Genomic DNA, 22,335 nt, shown 5'->3' with positions numbered 1-22,335 from the left:
CTACCTACTAACCTCATCCCGCCCCCTTGACCTGTCCGTCCTCCCTGGACTGACCTATCTCCTCCCTACCTCCCCACCTACACTCACCTTTACTAGCTCCATCCCCGCCTCTTTGACCTGTCTGTCTCCTCTCCCCCTATCTTCTCCTCTATCCATCTTCTATCCGCCTCCCCCTCTCTCCCTATTTATTTCAGAAACCCCTTCCCCTCCCCCATTTCTGAAGAAGGGTCTAGGCCCGAAACGTCAGCCTTCCTGCTTCTCTGATGCTGCTTGGCCTGTTGTGTTCATCCAGCTCTACACCTTGTTATCTCAGATACTCCAGCATCTGCAGTTCCTACTATCTCTGAAACAATTGCTCCTGACCTCCCACTTTCCCTTTATGTAACTATAAAATTTCTTCTTTTTGATTTTGATGTCATTGCAACTTGATTCCCTTCATATTCCCTTTTTGTTCTTGTCAGTTGTTTTCAGGATCTTTGCTGGTCTTTGAATCTTTCCCATTTAGCAGAATCTATTCTTTTATTTTGTATTGTTGTAAGCCCTTGCTTTTCATTTTACGCTGTCCCTTATCTTTTCAGATGTCCTTGGCTTTTTTTTTTCTATGACTGGAGCTTTTCCATCTCATGGGTAAAAACTGGTTCTGTATTGCATTAAATATTTCTTTAAATGTCCTCCACTGTTATTCAATTCTTTTACCCATTAGCAGATTTTCCAGTTTACTGTCAACGGTCTCGCTCATCTAATTAATGTCGGCCTTACCTGAATCTAAAATTCTAGTTACTGATTCATCCTTTTCACTTTCAAACACTACATAGAACTCTATCATATTATGATCACTGTTTGATAAATGTTCACATACAATTAGATTATTAATTAAAATTGGCTCATTATTCATGACTAAATCCAATATTTCTTGCCCCTTTGTTGCATCCAGGCCATATTGCTGTAGGAAGCTTTTCTGGACACATTCCAGAAATTCACAACCTTCCTGATAGGTGCTTATCTGCCTCTCCTAATCGATGTTCAATTTAAAATCCCCATTGACAATATTCTGCCTTTGTTACACACTTGCTTAATTTTTGCATTTATAGAATCTAGTACATCAGAGCTGCTACCAACGGATATATGTATAACACCTATTACAGTTTTAGATGCTTTACTGTTCCTCAGTTCTATGCATAAGGCTTCCCCTGATTGTTTTGTCCTTATTATATCCTATTTCAACATTTAAGAGATTTTGTTTCTAAACAGTAAGGCTACTCCACCTCCTCTGACATTTTCCCAATCTGTACTGTTAACCTTAAACCTTATAATCTGGTATATTTAGTTCCCAGTCCTAACCATCCTGCAACCATGTCTCAATAATAGCAACAATATCATAATCTCCAATTTTAATTTGTGCCTGCCACTCATTTAATTTATTTCTTACACTCCATGCATTTGCTTATAGACATCTTATTTGGGCCATACACTCTAACCTGTCCCTCAATAAGGCAGGTGTTTTATAGCCAACAGCAGAAAATATCTTTTCACTTGAGCAGCAGTGGCCTCCTGGTGTTCTGTAACAATTCAATGATCTGTGCTTATTAATTAATAAATGCCTCACATCACTCAAAATGTAACCTTTGGCATATATTTGATTACAAATTTCTGCTTTCACCTTCAATTCTGTTTCCCTCAGGGCTTTTAGATATTATGTTGTTACTTCATCTCTAATATATGCTTACTAAATAACTTTATTAAAGTGATATTCAAAATCACCATGAAAATAAGTAAGAATGCAGTTGATATAGAAATTGGTGAACTACAGTCTGGAGTCAAACCTCATGAGGAAACAAGGAAGAGAATTTTTTTTGATATCTTTGATAAATATCTATAAGTAAACAAGAACATTTAGGTACGTTTCATAGACAATAAAAATAATGTGGTCATGTTTCTCACCCAAAGTTAAATGTAGTGTTGCTGAAGTTTGACATTGACAGGAAAAGTGTAAGATTTAACCAGAGTACACATTGAGACCAAGGAGTGAGCATCAGGCTGGGCAAAGGAGGGTAATGGTGGATGGGGGCAGTTCATGTCTTTGTTACAGGAAGCAGCAGAGAGCCATTGAACCATCCTGATGGGGGATGCATAAAAAGACTGCACATCCATGGTGAAGAGGAGGCGGCTGGTGCCAGTGAACTGAAAATTCTGAAACTGAGGTAAAATTCAGAAAACTCACAAACACAAGTGGGAAGGGACTGGACAAGGGGTAAAAGGATTGAGTCAAGGTAGGAAGAAATATTTTCATGGGGCAGAAACAATGAGTCCGCCCGGATAGTCCTGTTTGTGAATTTTGGGAAGAAGGTAGACGAAGGTTGTACAGAGTTGGGGACAATGAACTTGGAGGCTGTGGGGGCGATGGAGAGAGGTCCCAAGAGAAGATGAGGTTGGTAACCATTGTGGACTGATGTTCAATGGTAGGGTCATGGTCAGGCTGGGGTGTGGGGTGCATGGTGGGGGAGCATAGGAATAAGTATCTGAGAGCGGGCCCTCAGCCTCCGCAATGTAGAAGTCCATATGCCAGATAACAATAGCACCACCCTTGCCAGCAGGCTTGATTACAGTTTGCATTCCTTAATGCCTGAAAGGAAGAGAAAAAGTTTCTTATGAGAACATTGAACAAGCTGGAGAATGAAATTGAACTGGAGGGCAGTACATCTCTGAGATAATGTGAGGTGGTGCTGACGGAGAGAGTGAAATTGAAAATATGCATTGGCGGCACAAGGCACTGAGTGTGGATCATAGAATGTAGTTAAAACAGCTGCCTGAGAAGCATTGTACATCACAGAGATACCTGTGTGAATTCTAAACCAGAAAGATGAAAAGCAGTTGGAATCCACATGGAATGAGTCTGAGCCAGAGGCAGTCACTGAAGAATGTCACTGTGGAAATGGGCTTTGGCAAATACCTTGTCAAACATAGGAGCAACAATGAAATTAATGATGTTGAACAAGAAGAATTAGAATAAAAATCCTGTTGAAGGGAGGAGCAGAATTGCTGCAAATTGGATGTACCTGGAAGAGATGTGGCAGTGAGTTATACACTAAAATGAAACAAGAAACTGCAGATAGTGGAAATCCAAAACCAAAACATAAATTGCTGGAGAAACTCAGCACATCTGACATCATTTGTAGAGAGAAGGCAGAGTCAATGTTTTGGGTCCAATAACCCATCTTCAGAACTGCAAAGAAACTAAGGTGATATGCTGATGACATAGTGTTACTCACAAAATCAGAAGATAACCTCAAATTATTGCAGATCAAGTCAAATCTAGAAGTTAAGTATATGCATTGAGTTGGAACCTGAAAAAGACGAAAGCAATGGTAATTAGAAGAAATCTATGAGAAGAAACTAGAGAGGAAGATTGAAGTGAATGGTGTCACACTGAAGCTAGTTGATAAGTTTGTTGATATAAGTCAATTTGACCAAAAACAGCAGATATAATGCTGAAGTCAGAAGAACAATGGAGATAACCAGAAGTAATTTAGTTAAGATGAAGGATGTGATGACAAGAAAACACAAGCTTGTAACAAGGAAAAATGAATGAAATGTTACATTCAATCCAATTTCCTGTCTACCTCAGAAACCTGGAAATTAAGTTAAATTTTTAAAGAAGGGAATATATACATTTGAAATGTGAATAGTAAGATGTGTGCTAAAAATTCTGTGTACAGACTACAAGACAAAATGAAGAAATATTTGAACTTACTAGAACAAGAAGTGACATGCAGAAAATAAATGTCAATATTTCAGTCATTTCATTAAAGCTGTAAAGTTACAGAGATCTCCAGTAGGGAAAGCAGAGGCAACAGAACAAGGGATGACCGGAGTGTAGGTGGATGATGGATGTACCAGTATGCCTGGAGATGGGTTACTGTGCATGTGTAAGGATGGCACAAGACAGACAAATGTGGCATACCATGTCAATAGGTCTCTTGGGAGCAGTAGCTGTGACCAGTACAGGCATCATTGGGAAGAGCAGAGTGTCACTGGTGACAGCCTAATAGCGAAATTTTGATTTATAGATCGCTATGAGATTGTCATACTTTCAATAATCAGAATTTGTACAGATGTCCATTTTTCTACTAGTTTTTAAAGGAGTTGGTGCATGTGCATGATTCAAATTAACTTAATAGTGGAAAAATAAGTGGGGTGAGGAAGAGTATCCTGTGTAGTACATTGGATTATCTCTAAAGTTTACAAATTGACTGATGACTCAAAACTAGGTGGGAACATGAATTGTGAGGAGAACATAAAAAGACTTCAAGGCCATTTACTGAGGCTGAGCAAGGGACAAGAATTTTGCAGATGGAAACTAATGTGAATAGGTGTGAAGTTATCCACTTAAATAAGAAAAAGAGAATGCAAATTATGTCTTCAATGGTATACTGTTGGGAAGTGTTGCTGTCTTAAGGGACCTATATGTATATAAGTCACTGAAAGCTATTATTCAGGTGCAGCAAGCAATTAGAAAAGCAAATGGTATATTGGCCTTCATCGCAATGGGATTTAAGTACAGCAATAAAGATGTCCTGCTGAAATTTTATATGACTTTGGTGAGACCGCACCTGTAGTAGTGTACACAGTTTTAACCATCTTGCCTAAGGAATGATATATTTGTCACAGAGGGAGTGCAACAGATGGTCACAAGATTAATTCCTGGGATGGTGGAATTATCATGTGAATGAGGCAGATGAGGGTTCTGAGAGAATTTAGAAGAATGGGGCTTGACACATCAGATATGGGAGGGATATTTACTCTGGCTTATGGGGTCTATAACGATGAAACACAGGAGTTTGATTAAGGTGCAGGCCATTTAGGACTAAGGTGAGGAAGAATTCTATACTTCAGAGAGCTATAGAAGCTCAATCACAGAGATTTTTCAACTGAGAGATCAAAGAACATGAGGATAGTGCAGAAAAATAGGACTTAAGTAAAAGCTCTGTCATGATCTTAGTGAATCGTGGAACAGGCTTGAGGGCTGAATGGCCATTCCTGCACCTATTTCCTATGTCGATATGTTTATCTAGTATTCAGTTGAGCCATAGAGGACAGCAATGCCTAGGTTCAATCCTCATGTGTGTCTGTCTATCTGCCTCTCTCTCTCTTTCTCTGCATGTGAGCACATGTGGGCTGTAGAGATTTCTGGTATCAAATCCCCAACATTGATCACTGTCTCAGATTCCTTTCCAATTCCTAGCCTCTTACACCAAGTGCTACAGATGGTATTCAAATCTCAACATCTTTGGGAGGGGAGAAGAACAAAATAAATTACAGACATTTTTCTTTATAGTAAAGATACAAATATTTTTGTCCAATCCTTAGGTTTTGTTTGTGGAGCTGTTACACATTACTCTGATCTTGTTTATTTTCCTTCACTTTTCTTTAACAATTCTAGAATATAGGCCATTTCACATCAGTCAGAAGTCACACAACACCAGGTTATAGTCCAACAGGCTTATTTGAAATCACAAGCTTTTGAAGTGTAGCCTCTTCATCAGGGCTTCACCTGGCGAAGAGGCTACACTCTGAAAGCTTGTGATTTCTTATAAACTTGTTGGATTATAACCTGGTGGCTTGTGACTTCTGACTTTGTCCACCCCAGTCCAACACCGGCACCTCCACATCACTTCATATCAGGCCACTCCTCCCTGATGAGAGATCACACATGTCCATTTTCCTCACTCCTCCATGAGATTATTATTGGATGAACTCAGTATAACACAACCTTGTTTTCCTCAGTAACATAACAGAAATGATTGCAATCTGTGTAATAAAGAATATCTCACAACAGAAATGTCCAGACTTTTACTTTGGTTGATTGTATTGCAACGTGACGTTAGATGCTGATTGCTCCACCTTGCCTTCATAAGGAATTCCAAGGTAGTGAGGGGATTTGTAGAAGACATCGGGCAACACTGTTCCCCTGTATATCATTGATCAGAGATGTACTTTGAAATTTATAATATCTGGTACATTTTGCAGACTGCTTCATTTGAATATTTGAAGGTCATATGTGTACTCATCTGTGGCTATTATTCTTATGAGTGGAATATAACTTTCACAGCCTTGCAACGATGAAAATATAAAGAGGTTTTTGCATCAAATATTGTTAGAAATGCTCCTCTTAAATGAGTTAGATAGCCTTACATTCAAGGTGTTTTCATCACAGTGTACAAAATCTTTGTTGTGACCCAAAGATACATTCTAGCCAAACCATTGATATATATCTTATCTCACTTTTCTTAACTGAGAAAATCCATAACCCTGATTTATATTTATGAGTTCTGCAGCACTCTCCAATTTGCATTTGATCCATCAATGCATTCATTTGTAGGTAACATTTTTAGCCAGAAGGTTATTTCATATATTTCATAAATGAGAAAAGGCATTTTTCCAGTCTTCAGAGAGTTATTTTCAAAGTGAGTTGGACGAAGGACAAGTTGCTTATTCATCTTCCACTGGGAATATTGCAATTTTCAGAGGCATCTTCTCTATAGCTCTGTAATTTCCCACTCTCCTTTTGGCCATTGAATTTTGAATTGTAAAACCATACTTTCTTGACTGCAATATTCAGTTCTGTTTGTGATTTCGAAGTTTAAACAGTTTTCTTGATGCTTTGTCTATAAATGACAGTATACACAAAAATTGTATGGGATTGGCTGCTTCATTTCCCTCTGGCTTACCTGAAAAAAGATTCTGCTTCAATATATCATTTTCCTTGAGAATAAATTTAAAGTGGATAGGATAACTGTGCAGACTATTGAGCAGTGTGAGTTCTAAGACTGAGGTTCCTACGCATAGTATGTAGAATATAGAACATAGAACAGAACAGCACGGGCACAGGCCCTTTGCCCCACAATGTTTGTGCCGACTATGATGCTGTTCTAAATTAATCCCATCAGCCTGCATATGGTCCATTTCCCTCTATTCTCTGCTTATTCGTATGTCTGGCTAAATGCCTTTTAAATTGTGTTAACACCTGATTCTGCCACCTCCCCTGGCAGTGCATTCCAGGCACCTACAACCCGCTGCATCAAAAACTTTCCTCTCACATCGCCTTTAAACTTTCCCATTCTTACCTAAGCCTATATCCCGTAGTATTTGACATTTCCACAGTGAGAAAGAGATTCCGACTGTCTCTGACTATATTTACTTTTTGCATTTGACCTCCAAAAATGCATCACTTCACACTTGTTGGGATTAAATTCCATTTGCCATTTCTGTGCCCACCTTTCCAGCTGATCTATATCTTGCTGCATCCTTTGATATCCTTCCTCACTATCCGCACCACCATTTTCATGACATCTTCAAACTTCCTAAACAGACTGCCAACTTTTTCATCCAAATTATTCATACATATTACAAACAGCAGAGGTCCCAGTACAATCATTGTGGACTATTGGTCATACACCTCCAGTCAAAGAAACACCCCTCCACAACTACCCTTTGTCTTCAATGGTCAAGCCAATCTTGCATCCAACTTGCCAACTCACTATGAATTCCATGCAAGTTGATCTTCTAGACCAGGCTATCATAATGGACCTTGTCAAATGTTTTAGTAAAGTCTATGTAGACAACATCCACTGTCAATCATCTCTGTTACTTCCTCAAAAAACTGAATCAAGTTTGTGAGACAAGACCTTCCCTATATAAAGTCATGCTTACTATTCCTAATGAGCCCATTTGTTTCCAAATGCAAGTAAATGCTGTCTCTAAGAATCTTCTCCAATAATTTCCCTAAGATTGATATAAGGTTTACCAGCCTATAATTTCCTGGATTATTCCTGTTGCTTTTCTTAAACAAAGAAAATAATTGGCTATTCTCTAGTATTCTGGGACCTCACTTCTGGCTCAAGAAGATACAAGGATCTCTGTCAAGGCCCCAGCAATCTCCTACCTTGCTTCCCTTACTATCCTGGGATAGATCCCATCAAATCCTGAGGACTTATCTACCTTAATGGTTTTCAATATATCCTACTCCACCTTCCTCTTAATCAACAAACCCCTGTCTAAACTTACCATCATCTATGTCTATCTCCTCAGTAAATACCAATATAAAGTACTCATCAAGGTCCTCACCCATTTTCTCTGCCAACACACATTAATTCTTTCCTTTGTCCTTGAGAGGATTTACCCTTTCCTTAGTTACTCTCTTGTTCCTAATATGTATATTAAATGCCTTAGGATTCTCCTTAAACCTCCTTTCCAAGGACATTTTATGATCCCTTCCAACATCTTAATTTCCTTTTTAAGTTCTTTACTGATTCTTTATACTCCTCAAAGGCCTGTTTGTTTTCTAAATCTTGCATATGCTTCCTTTTCCATTTTATATAAAATTACATCATTTCTCATCATCCTAGGTTCCCAAATCTTGCCATCCTTATCTTTTATCCTCACAGAATATACTGGTCCTGAACTCTGGTCACCTGGCTTTTAAAAGACTCCCACATGTCAGACATGGATTTACCTTCAAATAGCTGCTCTCTATTCAATTCTTCCAGTTCCTGCCTAATATTGTGCAAGTAGATTTTTCCCAATTTAGCACTTTCACCTGAGGATCAGTCTAATCCTGATCCAAAACTATCTTAAAACTTACAGAATAATGATTACTGTTCCCAAAATGCTCCCCTACTGAAACTTCGTTCACCTGGACAGACTCATTTCCAGTGCAAGATCTAAAATGGCCCCTTTCTTAGCTCCAAAATACACCTAACAAATTTTGCCCCATCTAAGCCTCTGAAATCACCAAGGAAGGAAATTTTGTCATACAGTCGTAGAGATCATGGTGGATAGTGTAGAGAATAGTTATAAACTTCAAAATGATATAGATGGTTTGGAGGACTGGGCAGAAAAGTGGTAGTTGGAGTTAAACACTGATAATTGTGAGATAATGCATTTAGGTCAAACAGTAAAAGGGAACACACAATAAATGGGAATATATTGAGAGTGGCAGATGAAGTGAGAGATCCTGGTAAGCAAGTGCACAGGTCCCTAAAGGTAGCAATTCAGGTAGATAAGGTTGTAAAGAAGGAATATGGCAAGTTCTCCTTCATTGGCAAAGGTATAGAATACAAAAGTAGGGATATAATGATGAAACTGTATGAGACACTAGCGAAGCTATAACTGGAGTACTATATGCAGCAGTAGTCCTGACGTTACAGGAAACATGTCATTGGTCTGGAGACAGTGCAGAGGAGATTTACTGGAATGTTGCCAGGCCCAGAGAATTATAGCTACAAGGAGAGATTGGAGAGGTTGAGTTTGTTTTCCTTCAAACATAGAAAGCTAAGGGGTGACATGAGTGAGGTATACAAAATTGTGAGGGGTAGAAATAGAGTAGACAGAAGGAACCTGTTTCCCTTAACAGAGTTCAAAAACCAGGGATCATAGATTCAAGTGGCAGAAGGATTAGAGGGGATTTGAGGAAAAATGTTTTTATGCAGAGGAAGGTGGGTATATGGAATTCACTGTCTGAGTTGATGGTAGAGGCAGAGACCCTAAACTCTTTTAAAAAGCACCTGGATCTGTACCTAATTATCAGCAAATGGAGGACCTGGTCATTGACTTCAGGAAGCAGACTGGAGAGCATTCTCCTGTCTGCATCAATCATGCTGAGGTGGAGATGGTCGATAGCATTAAGTCCTTGGGAGCAATGATCACCAACAACCTGCCCTGGTCCACTCACATCGAAGCAACGGTCAAGAAAGCACAACAACATCTCTACTACCTCAGGGGGCTAACGAAATTTGGCATGTCTGCAACAACTCTTACCAATTTTTATAGATGCATCATAGAAATCATCCTATCTGGATGCATCATAGTGTGGTTTGGTAACTCCCCTTCCCAAGACAGCAAGAAACTACGGAGTGTCGTGAACACAGCCTAATCCATCAGGCAATCCAGTCTTCCATCCATTGACTCTATCTATATTTCACACTGCCTCAGAAAAGCAATCAACATAATCAGGTGGCATGGTGGCTCAGTGGTTAGCACTGCTGCCTCACAGTGCCAGGGACCTGGGTTCGATTCTAGCCTTGGGTGACTATCTCTGTGGAGTTTGCACATTCTCCCTGTGTCTGTGTGGGTTTTCTCCCACAGTGCAAAGTAGTTGGGTTGGCCATGGTAAATTGCCTGTAGCATTCAGGGATATGTAGATTATGGGGCAATGGGTCTAGGTGGGATGCTCTGGGGGTTGGTGTGGACTTGTTGGGTCAAAGGGCCTGTTTCCACCCTGTAGGGATTCTTAAAAAAAAATCAAAGACCCCTCCCATCCTGGTTATACTGTCTCCCACCTTCGGCAGAAGATAATAAAAGTATGAATAGACCCCCACTGTTATCAGACTTTTGAACAGACCTCTGAAATGTTAAATTTGATCTCTCTCTCTGCACCTTCTCTGCAGTTGTAACATTGTATTCTGGACTTTGTTCTGCTACCCTGATACACTTGGTATGGTATGATCTGCCTGTATAGCATGCAAAACATAACTTTTTCACTGTATCACAGTATATGTGACAACAATAAATCAATCAATCAATCAACTGCAGGGCTATGCGCTGTGTTCAGGAAGATGGGATTAGATAGGGCATCTGGGTGTCTTTGGGTCAGCATGGACAAGATGGTCTGAGTGGCCCCATTCTGTGCTGTATCATTTCCATGATTTTATCTACAGCAGAGGAAAAAGCCCTTTAGCCCATTGCGTTCACACCAATCAAAAATAAGCACCTGACTATTTTAATCCTATTTTCCAGCACTTGGCCCATAGCCTTGAATGCCTTGGTATTGTAAAGGCATATCTAGATACTTTTCAAATGTTATGTAGGTTTCAATCTCCTCCACCCTTACAAGGAGTGAGTTCCAGATTGCCGCCACCCTTTGGTTGAAAATGTTTTTTTGATCAAATTTCCTCTAAACCCTCTGCCCTTACCATAAATCCATGCCCCCGATTGATCACTCCATCAAGGGGTAAGTTTTATTCCCCTCGAAAAGAATAATCTATCTGTGCCTCTCATAACTTCATCCATCTTAATCATGTTTCCTCTCAATTTCCTCTGCTCTAAGGAAATCAACCCCAATCTTTCTTCGTAACTGAAACTCTCCAGCCCAGGCAACATCCTGGTACTTTTCTGCTGCACCCTCTCCAGTGCTGTCATATCTTTTCTATAATGTGGATTTCAGAATTGTACTCAGGGCATTCTGCATGACTAAATATTAATCTGTGTGGCACATAGTTGACCAGCTAGGTTAAACTTCAGCACTGGAGTGTAGATGTTGGTAAGAATTGCACCTGCTGGCGTCCGTGGTGGAGGTGCTGGATTTGGAATGGCCCGATTAACAAACTTCACAGTCTACTGGTAATAGTTCTCCATACCATGAAATCTACACTGAGGAGGCATTGCTCACCTCAAGTTCCACCTGACCAACTGAGGGAGGATGTAGCCAGTGTTGTGTTGCTGCTTTGCTCTTTGAAGTAGATCTAATGCAGCTTTGCTATTTTGATGTCCAGCTACACCAGCCTGGGCCACCAGAGCGAAGCATCATTCGGAGGTGGGAGTGGGGTTCAGTTGGTGTCTCAAATCAAGTCTTGTTTACATATTCCAGCAGGTGAGCTTCAGAATTTTTTTTCTCATCTTCTGAAGTGCAATTTGGAGCTGGCGTTCTCTGTCACTTTGCTGCCACATCAAGAGATGATTGCATCAAGTCACCTGGGCACATGTGTCTGCGTGGATTTCCTCCAACAGTCCAAAGATGTGCAGGCTAGGTGGATTGGCCATGCTAAATTGCCCATAGTGTTCAGGGATGTGTAGATTAGGTGGGTTATAGGGGGATGGGTCAGAGTGGGATGCTCTCAGTGTCGGTGTGGACTTGTTGGGCCGAAGGGCCTGTTTCCACACTGTAGGGATTCTGTTGTTCTGGCTCTCTCTACCCTATGGTCATTCCACCATACAACTCTTTTGAACGGATTTTATCATTGAATTTATGATCATGCTCTTCCTGCACCTCATCTGATGCTGCCTGGCCTGCCGTGTTCATCCAGCTGTACACCTTGTTATCTCAGATTCTCCAGCATCGGCAGTTCCTACTATCTCTCCTGGAAAATCATTCAGTATTTTTGGCTGCATCAGTTTTGTCCAGTTTCAAGGAGGGTTTCTTTCAGTGAGTTCTAGTATATTTTCCTCACCACACCTTACTAAACTTCCCTCATTAAATATCCAGAGTATAATGTGGAAAAATATAAAGTTGTTCATTTAGGAAAGAAGCTCAACAGAACAGAATATTATTTAAATGGAGAAACTCCAGAAAGCTGTAATACAAAGGAACTTGGGGATACTTGCGCAAACACCACAGAAAGCTAGCACATAGCTATAGCAGGTAATCAGGAAAGTGAATGGAATGTTGGCCCTTATTTCAAGGAGGGTTGGAGTATCAGATTGTGGGAGGCTTACAGCAACTGTGCAAAGTGCTGGTGAGATCACATCTGGAGTACTGTGAATAGTTTTGGAGAGATATTTAATTAGAGAAGGTTCACAAGGATGATCTCTGGTATTGCCTTATGAACAATGACACAAGTTGCAACTGCTCATTGGAGTTTAGAAGAATGAGAGTGATTTCGTTGAAAAATATCAGATTCTTAAGAGACTTGAGACACTGAGATGTTTCCCCTCATGAGAAAAGTTTAGGTCCAGAGGGGATAATCTGAGAATAAAGTGGCACCAATTTAAGGCTGAGATGAGGAGGAATTTCTTTTCTCAGAACATTGGGAGTCTTTGGAACTCCTTGCCACAGAGAGCTATGAGGCCATCGTCCTTGTGTGTATTTAAGGCTGCGAAAGATTCTTGACCAGTCGGGGAATCAAGCATTATAGGGAAAGGGTAGGAAAATAGACATGAGGAATGTCGGATGAGCCATGATCCTATTCAATGGTGGAGCAGGCTGAAGGGGCCTATTTCTTGTGGTCTTATGGTCTTATCTAACTTTTCCCTATGCCAACCCATTTGCTCAATTCTAGTCCCATTCTATTTGTTCCTGGAAAAACTCGCCACTTGTTGGATTTGTGCTGAAATACCAGTATACCTGGCACATGCACCATTTTAGAAAGACCACTGTGCACCCAACAAGCATTGCCCATTCTCTCATCCTTGTCACTGTTTAATCACCAGGTCATAAAGTTTATTCAGGAACAAAAACAAAAAGAGAGTTAACGTTTCGGGCCTGGTGACCCTTCCTCAGAGGTGCTTTCGGTTTTCATAGTGTTTACTTGTCCTTAACTACATCCCAACTAGCCAACATCTCTAAGCCAGCATTATTTCATCCCGAATGTCCCCTCTAGTCCCGTCTCTTGTCATTGTCTAGGAGGGGAAAATCACAAACAGACAAGCAATTAGACAATTCAAAGCTGTAAACTTTTATTTACAGCTAACAAAAGGAAAGACAAATAAAATCAATGCAGGCTGCATTTCACCTCCACAATGAAAACTAAATGTTACCATGATGACCAATGATTATGTTACATTCCATGATAGTCTGCTGTACCCAGCTGTCATCTACTGGAATCAGGTATCAATCTGTCTGTAGCACTGTACACAGCTGAGCTCTATTGTGGAGAAGGAGAGCTTCCTCCTCATTTTCCTCTTCAGAAAATTGCTTCCTTTCCCCAGTTCTTCAGTATCTATTACATCATCTTGTTCTTGCTTCAATTGTACAGAACAAAGCACGCCAGAATAATATGGCATACTCTGTCTGAACTATTTTGAAAAGCTATTCCACCGGACCAATCCAAGCAGTGGAACCACATCTTCAGCAGCCGCATTGTCTGTTCCGCCATGGCCCTGGTCAAGTAATGAGCTATATTGTATATGCATTAGTCAGGGAGTTATAAAATGGTGTTATGAACCGTGGTCACAATGGATAATCCTTATCATCCCCATAACAATCCTTGTAGAGTATCTGGATCCTCAATTGCAACAGGTGCTTGATAGTACTCCAGCATGTAGGAGTCACGGTAGCTGTCAGGGTAGCAGCCCCATACCTTCAGGATGTGGTAACGGTGACCATCGATCACGTTACTATTAATGGAATGAAATTCCATCTTGTCAGTGAATTCCACAGTGCTGTGTTACGGCCCTCTCAGTGCCACATAGTCAATGGTGCCCTGCACCTCAGGGAAACATCTATATTCTTGAATCCTACTGCCAGACTGCATCACTGACCCTGTGAAGGAGAATGAAGTGAACTGGTATGATCTTGACAAGATGGCATCAGTCACTGTTCTGAAGCATTGTGGGAGCACAACTAAGAGATCCCACACAGGTGGGGGAGGAAGCCAGTCATAGATGTTTAGAATAACACCTTCACAGTCAGTGGGAGAGGATGACCTTCTACTTCTGCAGCCCTCACATCCCAATCCAGCATTTGACACAGCTCTGCCATGGTTTCCTGGAAAGTATGCAGCCTGTGGGGATGCTCTGCTTCTTGATTGCCAGGATATGGATTCAGATGTGAAAAACTTAGTCCTCCTTAGGTTCTGATGCATCCTGAGGAACCTACAGCAGTGACCTCTCCCTGACCTGGCTGCTGCACATCCTCCATGGGGTATGTAGTTTTGCTGTTGGACTGGTCCTCCTGTACGTATCTTCACCTCCTCAGGAAGGCAGCCACTTCCCAAAGTTAGGTGAATTTTCCAGCCTTGTTTAAATTCTCATAAGCTTTTCCTCTTAAATCTTTGCTGAAGTTTCCACTGCCTTCTACATGGTGAATAATAAAGATAACATTTTCGGTGCTTCGATTGCAGGACTGGCTACCCTCTCTCTCTTTGCTTTCTCACACATTCTTGCAGACTGATCTATCCATGAGGTTAAGAGTTATTTTTAAAAAATCCCTGTGAATTGATACTGCAAAAGCTTTCTAGAGAATCTCAAGCTCTTGAAGACCATTCCTATGGCAACCCGAATCATATGAGCCTTGTGTCCCTGTAGATATTCAAAGCAGTTATCTTTTTGACTTTGAACTCGTCTCAATTTTCCAAATCAAGTCAACAGTTTATAATCATTTATTAAGCCATTTTTATTTCTAACATTTTTTTGTGAAACCTGGACACTATCAATTTACCTGTTGCCGACACAGATCTTCTTGCCGTTGCCTACTAGTGTGAATATCTTGCACCTTTTTCACAATAAATCAATGCAGCCTTTTAACCTTTACAAAGCAAGCCTTCTAGGCTTGTTGTTGGACAAAATCCGAAGCAGATTACTTGACCATCTTCATTGCATCATGTTACCTTAAATTAAAAAGGTAAGTCCAAAATATAGCAATCTTATTCATTTCATATTTGTAATCCCTGTCTTGTAATTTGCACAGTGTCATGAAAGCAAGCATAAGTGAAAAGACAGTGCAGCTATTTGATAATAACAAATTTATTTGTAATGCCAAGATACTATTTTTTTGAGATAAAGATTTTTCAGATATTAAGTAGGAGATCATCAGGCAGGCTTATTAATCTTCTTGATGATACTCAGTTTTAGTAAGACATAAAGTTCATTGACTATGTACATTAAACTTTAATTATTCTTCATATTTAGCATTTAAATCTGCTGTTTATGTGTTTGCTTAGATGTTTCGGCTCCTAGATTATTGGATATCAAGCGAATCGTGTCAATGAGGCTGTGCTGATGTAGCTTCTCTTAAAGATAACTTTCACCAAAAATGAAAAAGGAAATCCTATTTGGAATTAGCTAATAAATGATCATGTAGTGCAACCATTCTCAAAATTAGCTTTGCATCCCAATGCTGATTTCTGTGTGCAACTAACAGTCAAATATCTAGTGTAATTCAGTGGAAAGATAAAAATCTTTGAATTTCAACAAATTTTGCAATAGGTACAGTTAAAATTTCAATGTTTTGCCCGTTTGGTATTAATGAACAATTAAAAAGACAATGTGGTTTGCAATGTTGTAGGTTTTATTTTGCATGCTTTCAAGCAGGCTGATCCCCAGGGGACTGCTTTCTAAGCTCCTTCACCATCTTTTAAGAAATTGAGAAAAGGCTGTATGACAGAACAGAACTGACATTTACCTTCTTCCTTCAATCATCCAATGTCTTTTTTTCAATTTAAGCAGGCAACATGCATTATCTGTCCAATATTGTTGAAAATTTGTCTGGAGAAAAACCTGTTGAACTGCAAAGTCTAAACCCTGGTGAAAATAGAAAGAAAGACCTATCGATGTTTTTTAAGTAGAAAAATTCAAACGAATCAGGGACAACACGAGCAACAACGTGGAACAGGTCCGCTAGAACTGTAGTAACATCCAGACAATTGAGAAAAGTAACTATTTCATTGCAAAGCTTACCTCAAACCGCCATATCAATTTGCATTTGATGTCCAGTTTATTTACTGCTAAATGACTAATTCTGTTTGCAATTTCTTTTCAGGGGAACATCTGCGAATATGTTCAAAAGGTTTCACATGCTGCACCTCAGAGATGGAGGATAAGCTGAGCCAGCAAAGCAAATTGGAGTTTGAAAACATGGTAGAAGAAACCAGTCACGTTCTGCGTACAACATTTGTTTCCAGGCATAAGAAATTTGATGGTGAGTGTATTGGCAATTTCGAAATTTTGCAGTTTTGCGATCTTTCATCTGATATAGCAAAGATCAAGAAAGATCTCAAAAGAGTAATAGTACTGGAAGGAGTCCAGATACACCTCATGTGAGGAAGCTGCTGTATCCCTTTGTTATCCAATAACACATAATTCTAGGTCTCAAGGTTACGCTGAACACAGTCTCTTGAAAGATTTTGTTTATTCTTTCAGTTTTAGGTTTGAACTCAGTGTCTGGAACAATGTACCTCACAAAAATGTAACTTTTTTTTGATGTAGAAAGGAATATCACTCTTTAGCCTACTGTCCTTGTCACAAAGGAGATTAGTAGTTATCAGTGAAGTACCAACAATTAATTCAATTGAAAGTTTTACACAATGTCATTGACTACAAAGAAGAAGCACAGTCACTTTGCTCAGCTTGATTCATATTTGTATGAAGAATCATTGTTGAAAAGAGGCAGTTCAGCCAACAAGTCCATACTGACCCTCCAAAGAGTATCCCTGCCCAGACCAAGACACGACCCTATCCCCATAGCTACACATTTCTCATGGCTAACACACCTAGTCTGCACATCCCTAGACACTACGGACAATTTACCGTGGCCAACCATCTAACCTGCATATCTTTGGACTATGGAAGGAAACTGGAGTACACAAAGGAAGCCCACGTGGACACGGGGAGAACATGCAAACACCACACAGTCAGTCACCCAAGGCTGGAATTGAACTTTGGTCCCTAGCACTGTGAGGCAGTAGCACTAACCATTGAGCCACTGCGCCACCCAAACTTCACTGACAGACATGTCGCAATAGATCTTGACATTGCCTTGACTTTCAGATTTTTGTTTCTTTTGAAATCACATCCTGATTTAAATGGTTAACTCAAGTTATATTACAGCTGTACTAGCACCCAGGAAAGTGGAGAACAATGCAATTGTGTTCATAAAATATCTGCTTTCACATTCCGTACAACAGATTTGTCACCTCACTATTCAAATGGCAGTGAGTTTTTAAATCTGCAAGGAGGATTTGTAGCAGTCTGATCCTTGTCAACATTGACATGATTAAGCATAATGTTTGAGAAGTTTCCAAGTATCTGGAACAAGAGGACTACCTACTGATAAAGTACCCAACAAGTATGAACAGTCTCCTAAAGTTCCAAGAGAAGCAAAGGAAGAAATACAGGAGGATTTGAGTATCCTTTTCCAGCCATGGCTGGTTACAATCAGTGCTAGAAGATTGGAAGAGGTATTGATTGTAATGAGGTCAGCTAGGTGGACTTCATAAAATCTAAGTTCCCTGATTGGAGCTGTTAATCTGGTCTAACAGACACAAACAGGAGTGCCAGAGATTCTATTCACTCTGAGAGCTGACTCGGAGGAAACTGGATCAGTGTCAAGGACTATCCACGTGCAAATAAAGGGTGACTAGGTGACGGAATACCGGCCTCTGTGAAATTATTTCAGTGGTGACGAGAGAAAAGCATGCTCCTGAAGCAAATCATTCTCATCTTCAGAGATGCCCCAGACGCAAGAGGTGAGCTACTATGCATTACACTCTGCCTGTATTACTGGCAGAGTTGGAGGGACCTCACCCGATGCTAAAATGCCTCAGGAGGGGCTACAAAAAAAAAAGGCCTATGTCCTTGAACTCAGAGGGGCAGAGATGTGGTAATTGTAATGAGGTCAGCCAGGTGGGCCTCATAGAATATGAGTTTCCTGATTGGAGCTGTTAATCTGGTCCAATCAGGGAGCCTTGGTTTACAGATATAAATAGGAGTGTCAGAGGATCTGTTCAATCTAAGAGTTGGCTCTGAGGAAACTAGATCAGTGTTAAGGGCCCTCCACATGCGGGCGGGTGGAACAAACAAACAAACAAACAAACAAACAAACAAACGGACGAATGAAGGGACGGACAAAGGAACGAAGGAAGGAAGGAATGAATGAAGGAATGCAGGAATGAAGGAAGGAACGAATGAAGGAATGTAGGAACGAAGGAAGGAATGAACGAACGACGATGAGACACTGATGTCTGTGGGGTTAGTTCGGAAGGCCACCAACATCGTGTCATTGCCCAAAAAGAGCAGACGTGACAGTTGAAGTTTAGCCAGCCTAAACTCGGTGATGGGCAAACTGAGAGAAGATTAAAATAAAACATCGTTCAGAGGGACGGTGAGAAAGAATTTGTAAAAGGAAGGTCTGGCCTAACTAAATCGATTGTATCAGGAGATGACTGGTAGGATTGACGAGGGCGACGGATTTGTTAAAATCCAAATGTACTGGAAAAGTGGTTTGACATGGGCAGAACCTTGTGGATGTAAAGGAGGCTTGAGCCACTGGCTGGAGAGCCGGCAAGTGTCCCATATTGCCTCATCACCAGAAGGCACCCTGCCTCTTGTTCCACTCAAACATTTGGCATGTTAGTCGTGGTCCTTCACCACAAATTAGCACAAAGTGACATGATCACGATGCTGAATAGGATAGCCATTGAACAAATCTAGGATTTTAGACTGGGCATCCATGAGGCATTATAGGCCATCAATAGCAGCAGAATTGCACTCCAGTACAATCTGCAACCTCATGGCCTGGCATGTCCTCTACTCAACCATTACCGTCAAGGTAGAGGATCAACCACAGATTCACTGGAGAGTGCAGGACGGCATGCCCAGAGCAGAACCAGGCATACCTGAAAATGAAGTATCAACCTGGTAAAGTTACCAAACAGGACTACTTGCATGCCAAACATCATAAGTAGCAAGTGATAGATATAAGTGATCTCACTACCAACAGATCAGATCTAAATTCTGCAGTCCTGCCACATCCAGTTGTGAATGGTGATGAACAATTAAACAACTCCCTGTAGGAGGAGGCTTCACAAATATCACCATCCTCAATGATGGAAGAGCCTAATGTACAAGTACAAAAAGTAAGGCTGAAGCATTCACAGCAAGCTTCAACCAGAACTGTTAAGAGGGTGGTCCATCTCGGCCTCCTTGGATGGTTCCCAGTAATAGATACCAGTCTTCAGCCAATTCAGTTCACTCCATGTGATATCAAGAAATGGTTGGAGGCACTGGATACAGCAAAGGCTAGGGGCCCTTACAAAATTTCAACAATAGTACTGCTCCCCCAACCAAGCTGTTCCAGTACAGTTACTGGCATCTACTCAACCATGTGGAAAATTGCCCATGTATGTCCTGTACATAAAAAGCAGGACAAATCCAACCCAGCCAATTACCACCCCATTTGTTTACTCTCAATCATCAGTAAAGTGATGGAAGGTGTCATCAACAGTGCTGACACTGTTGCAACATCTGCTTGGAAATAATCTGCTCAGTGATGCCCAGTTTAGGTTCTGCCAGGGCCAGTTAGTCCTGACCTCATCACAGCATAGGTTCAAACATAGACTAAAGAGCTGAATTCCAGAGGTGAAATTAGAGTGACATTTGATCAATTGTGGCATCAAAGAGTCCTAGGTATTATTTACTTCCTGGTTTGTTGTCTGTGAGAGTTCTACAGTGTGTTTGGCTGCTTACCCTGCTTGGTGATATCACTGTTGGTGGAGGCCTGGAGATTCTTTTGATGAGGCACAAGACTCAAACAGGTGTTGTGAAATTGCAAACCCACACCACAGAGACTGATAGTCCTTTGTGGGCAGCTTTTTTAAAATGTCAGGTAGACCACTATCAGGTAGACTGTGTAAGCCAGCACATTAACATTCAGTTTCTCATAGAAAGTCTATCACATGTTGGCAATAGAATACATGTTGGCCAGGCACTACATGGAAAAGAAATGTTGTTGGGCTCCTATTTCACGGTTGACTCTGTCACTTGCAATTTACCCAATTGTTGTTCCGCATGGAGATTCTTATTCATAGACAATTACAATATGTTCAGTGATACAGAAACATGGCATGGTTATGGTGCAGAAAGAGAACAAATTACTTTTATCAATGAACCTTGAAAGACATTTGTGTAATTGAATACATTGTAGTGGATGTCCAGTTCACTGTTGTGTATGAGAATAGTCACTTGCAATCCTAACATTTGAAAGGTACAGTCTGCCCATATAAGCATACAAAACAATACTTTTCACTGTATCTCAGTACATGTGACAACAATAAATCAAACTTAACCTCATTGAAGAAAGCAGTACCTCGACACTATCCAGTTAATGGTAAAAAGTTGCAGCATGTTGCTATGCAGAGGGACCTGGGTGTCCTTGTGCATGAATCACAGAAGATAGGTTTGCAGGTACAACAAGTGATTAGGAAGGCAAATGGAATTTTGTCCTTCATTGCTAAAGGAATTGAGATTAAAAGCAGAGAGGTTATGTTGCAGCTGTACAAGGTGCTGGTAAAATCACACCTGGAGTACTGTGTGCAGTTTTGGTCTCCTTACTTGAGAAAGCATGTACTGGCACTGGAGGGGGTGCAAAGCAGGTTCACTAGGTTGATTCCAGAGTTGAGGGGGTTGGCTTATGAGGAGAGACTGACTAGATTGGGATTATATTCATTGGAATTCAGAAGATTGAGGGGGGGTCTTATAGAAACATGTAAAATTATGAAGGGAATAGATAAGATAGAAGTAGAGAGGATGTTTCCACTGGCAGGTGAAGCTAGGACAAGAGGGCATAGCCTCAAGATTAGAGGGAGCAGATTTAGGACTGAATTGAGAAGGAACTTCTTCACCCAGAAGGTTGTTAATCTATGGAATTCCTTGCCCAGTGGAGTAGTTGATGCTACTTCAGTAAACGTTTTTAAAGATAAGGTAGATTTTTTTTGAACAATATAGGAATTAAGGGATACGGTGAGAACACGGGTAAGTGGATCTGAGTCCACGAAAAGATCAGCCATGATCTTATTGAATGGCGGAGCAGGCTCGAAGGGCCGGACGGCCTACTCCTGCTCCTAGCCCTTATGTTCTTATGTTCTGAACTAAACTCTAAAAATAGCCAAGGGACATCTCCAGCAATATTTCCTCTCATAATACACTGAAAGATGATTATTTTTGGTTAAGTTACATGCTCATCATGCATGCACTAGAGCCTATTCTGTTTTAGCTTCAGGATTCGTGCTATGGAGGGAAGCAGTGGTATCAAAGTATTTAGCTATGATGGCGTTCTCCATTACTGTTGCCAAGCAAATCTTGTCCATATATGAATATAGGAACACAGGAACATGAGTATGCCATTCAGTACCTTGAGCCTGTTCCACAATTCAATGGAATCGTGACTGATCTGTGTCCTAACTCCATAAACCTACCTTTGGCCCATATCCCTTAATATCCTCGTTTAACAAAAAATTATCAATCTCAGATTTAATACTAACAACTGATCTAGTACAAACTGCCATTTATGGCAGAGAGTTCCAAACCTAACATCTCTTCTGAACGGTCTGGCCCTAATTTTTAAATTATACCCCTTGTTCTAGACTCTCCAACCACTGGAAATAGTTTATCTTTATCTACCCTGATTGTTTCCTGTTAATATCTTGAAGACTTTGGTCAAATCATCCCCTAATCTTCTAAATTCTAGAGAAAACAAGCCTAATTTGTATAAGGTGCAGGGCTGGATGAACACAGCAGGTCAAGCAGCATCATAGGAGCAGAGAGGCTGACGTTTCGGGCCTAGACCCTTCATCAGAAAAGGGGGAGGGGAAGGGGGTTTTGAAATAAATAGGGAGAGAGTGGGAGGCG

At 40.6% G+C, this 22,335-nt stretch overlaps 1 protein-coding gene across 1 annotated transcript in view; it reads left to right on the top strand.

Annotated features, from left to right (window-relative positions):
* The window catches only part of gpc6a (glypican 6a), an 892,798-nt gene that overhangs the window by 269,071 nt on the left and 601,392 nt on the right, over positions 1–22,335 (top strand). The window contains exon 2 of the mRNA XM_048598401.1: positions 16,472–16,630. Coding sequence (XP_048454358.1) covers positions 16,472–16,630 — 159 coding nt within the window. The remainder of the gene's footprint in view (positions 1–16,471; positions 16,631–22,335) is intronic.

This window comes from Rhincodon typus, chromosome 6 (assembly GCF_021869965.1).
Source record: "Rhincodon typus isolate 14 chromosome 6, sRhiTyp1.1, whole genome shotgun sequence".
Lineage (NCBI taxonomy): Eukaryota > Metazoa > Chordata > Chondrichthyes > Orectolobiformes > Rhincodontidae > Rhincodon > Rhincodon typus.
This window is presented reverse-complemented; position numbering and strand designations above follow the sequence as displayed.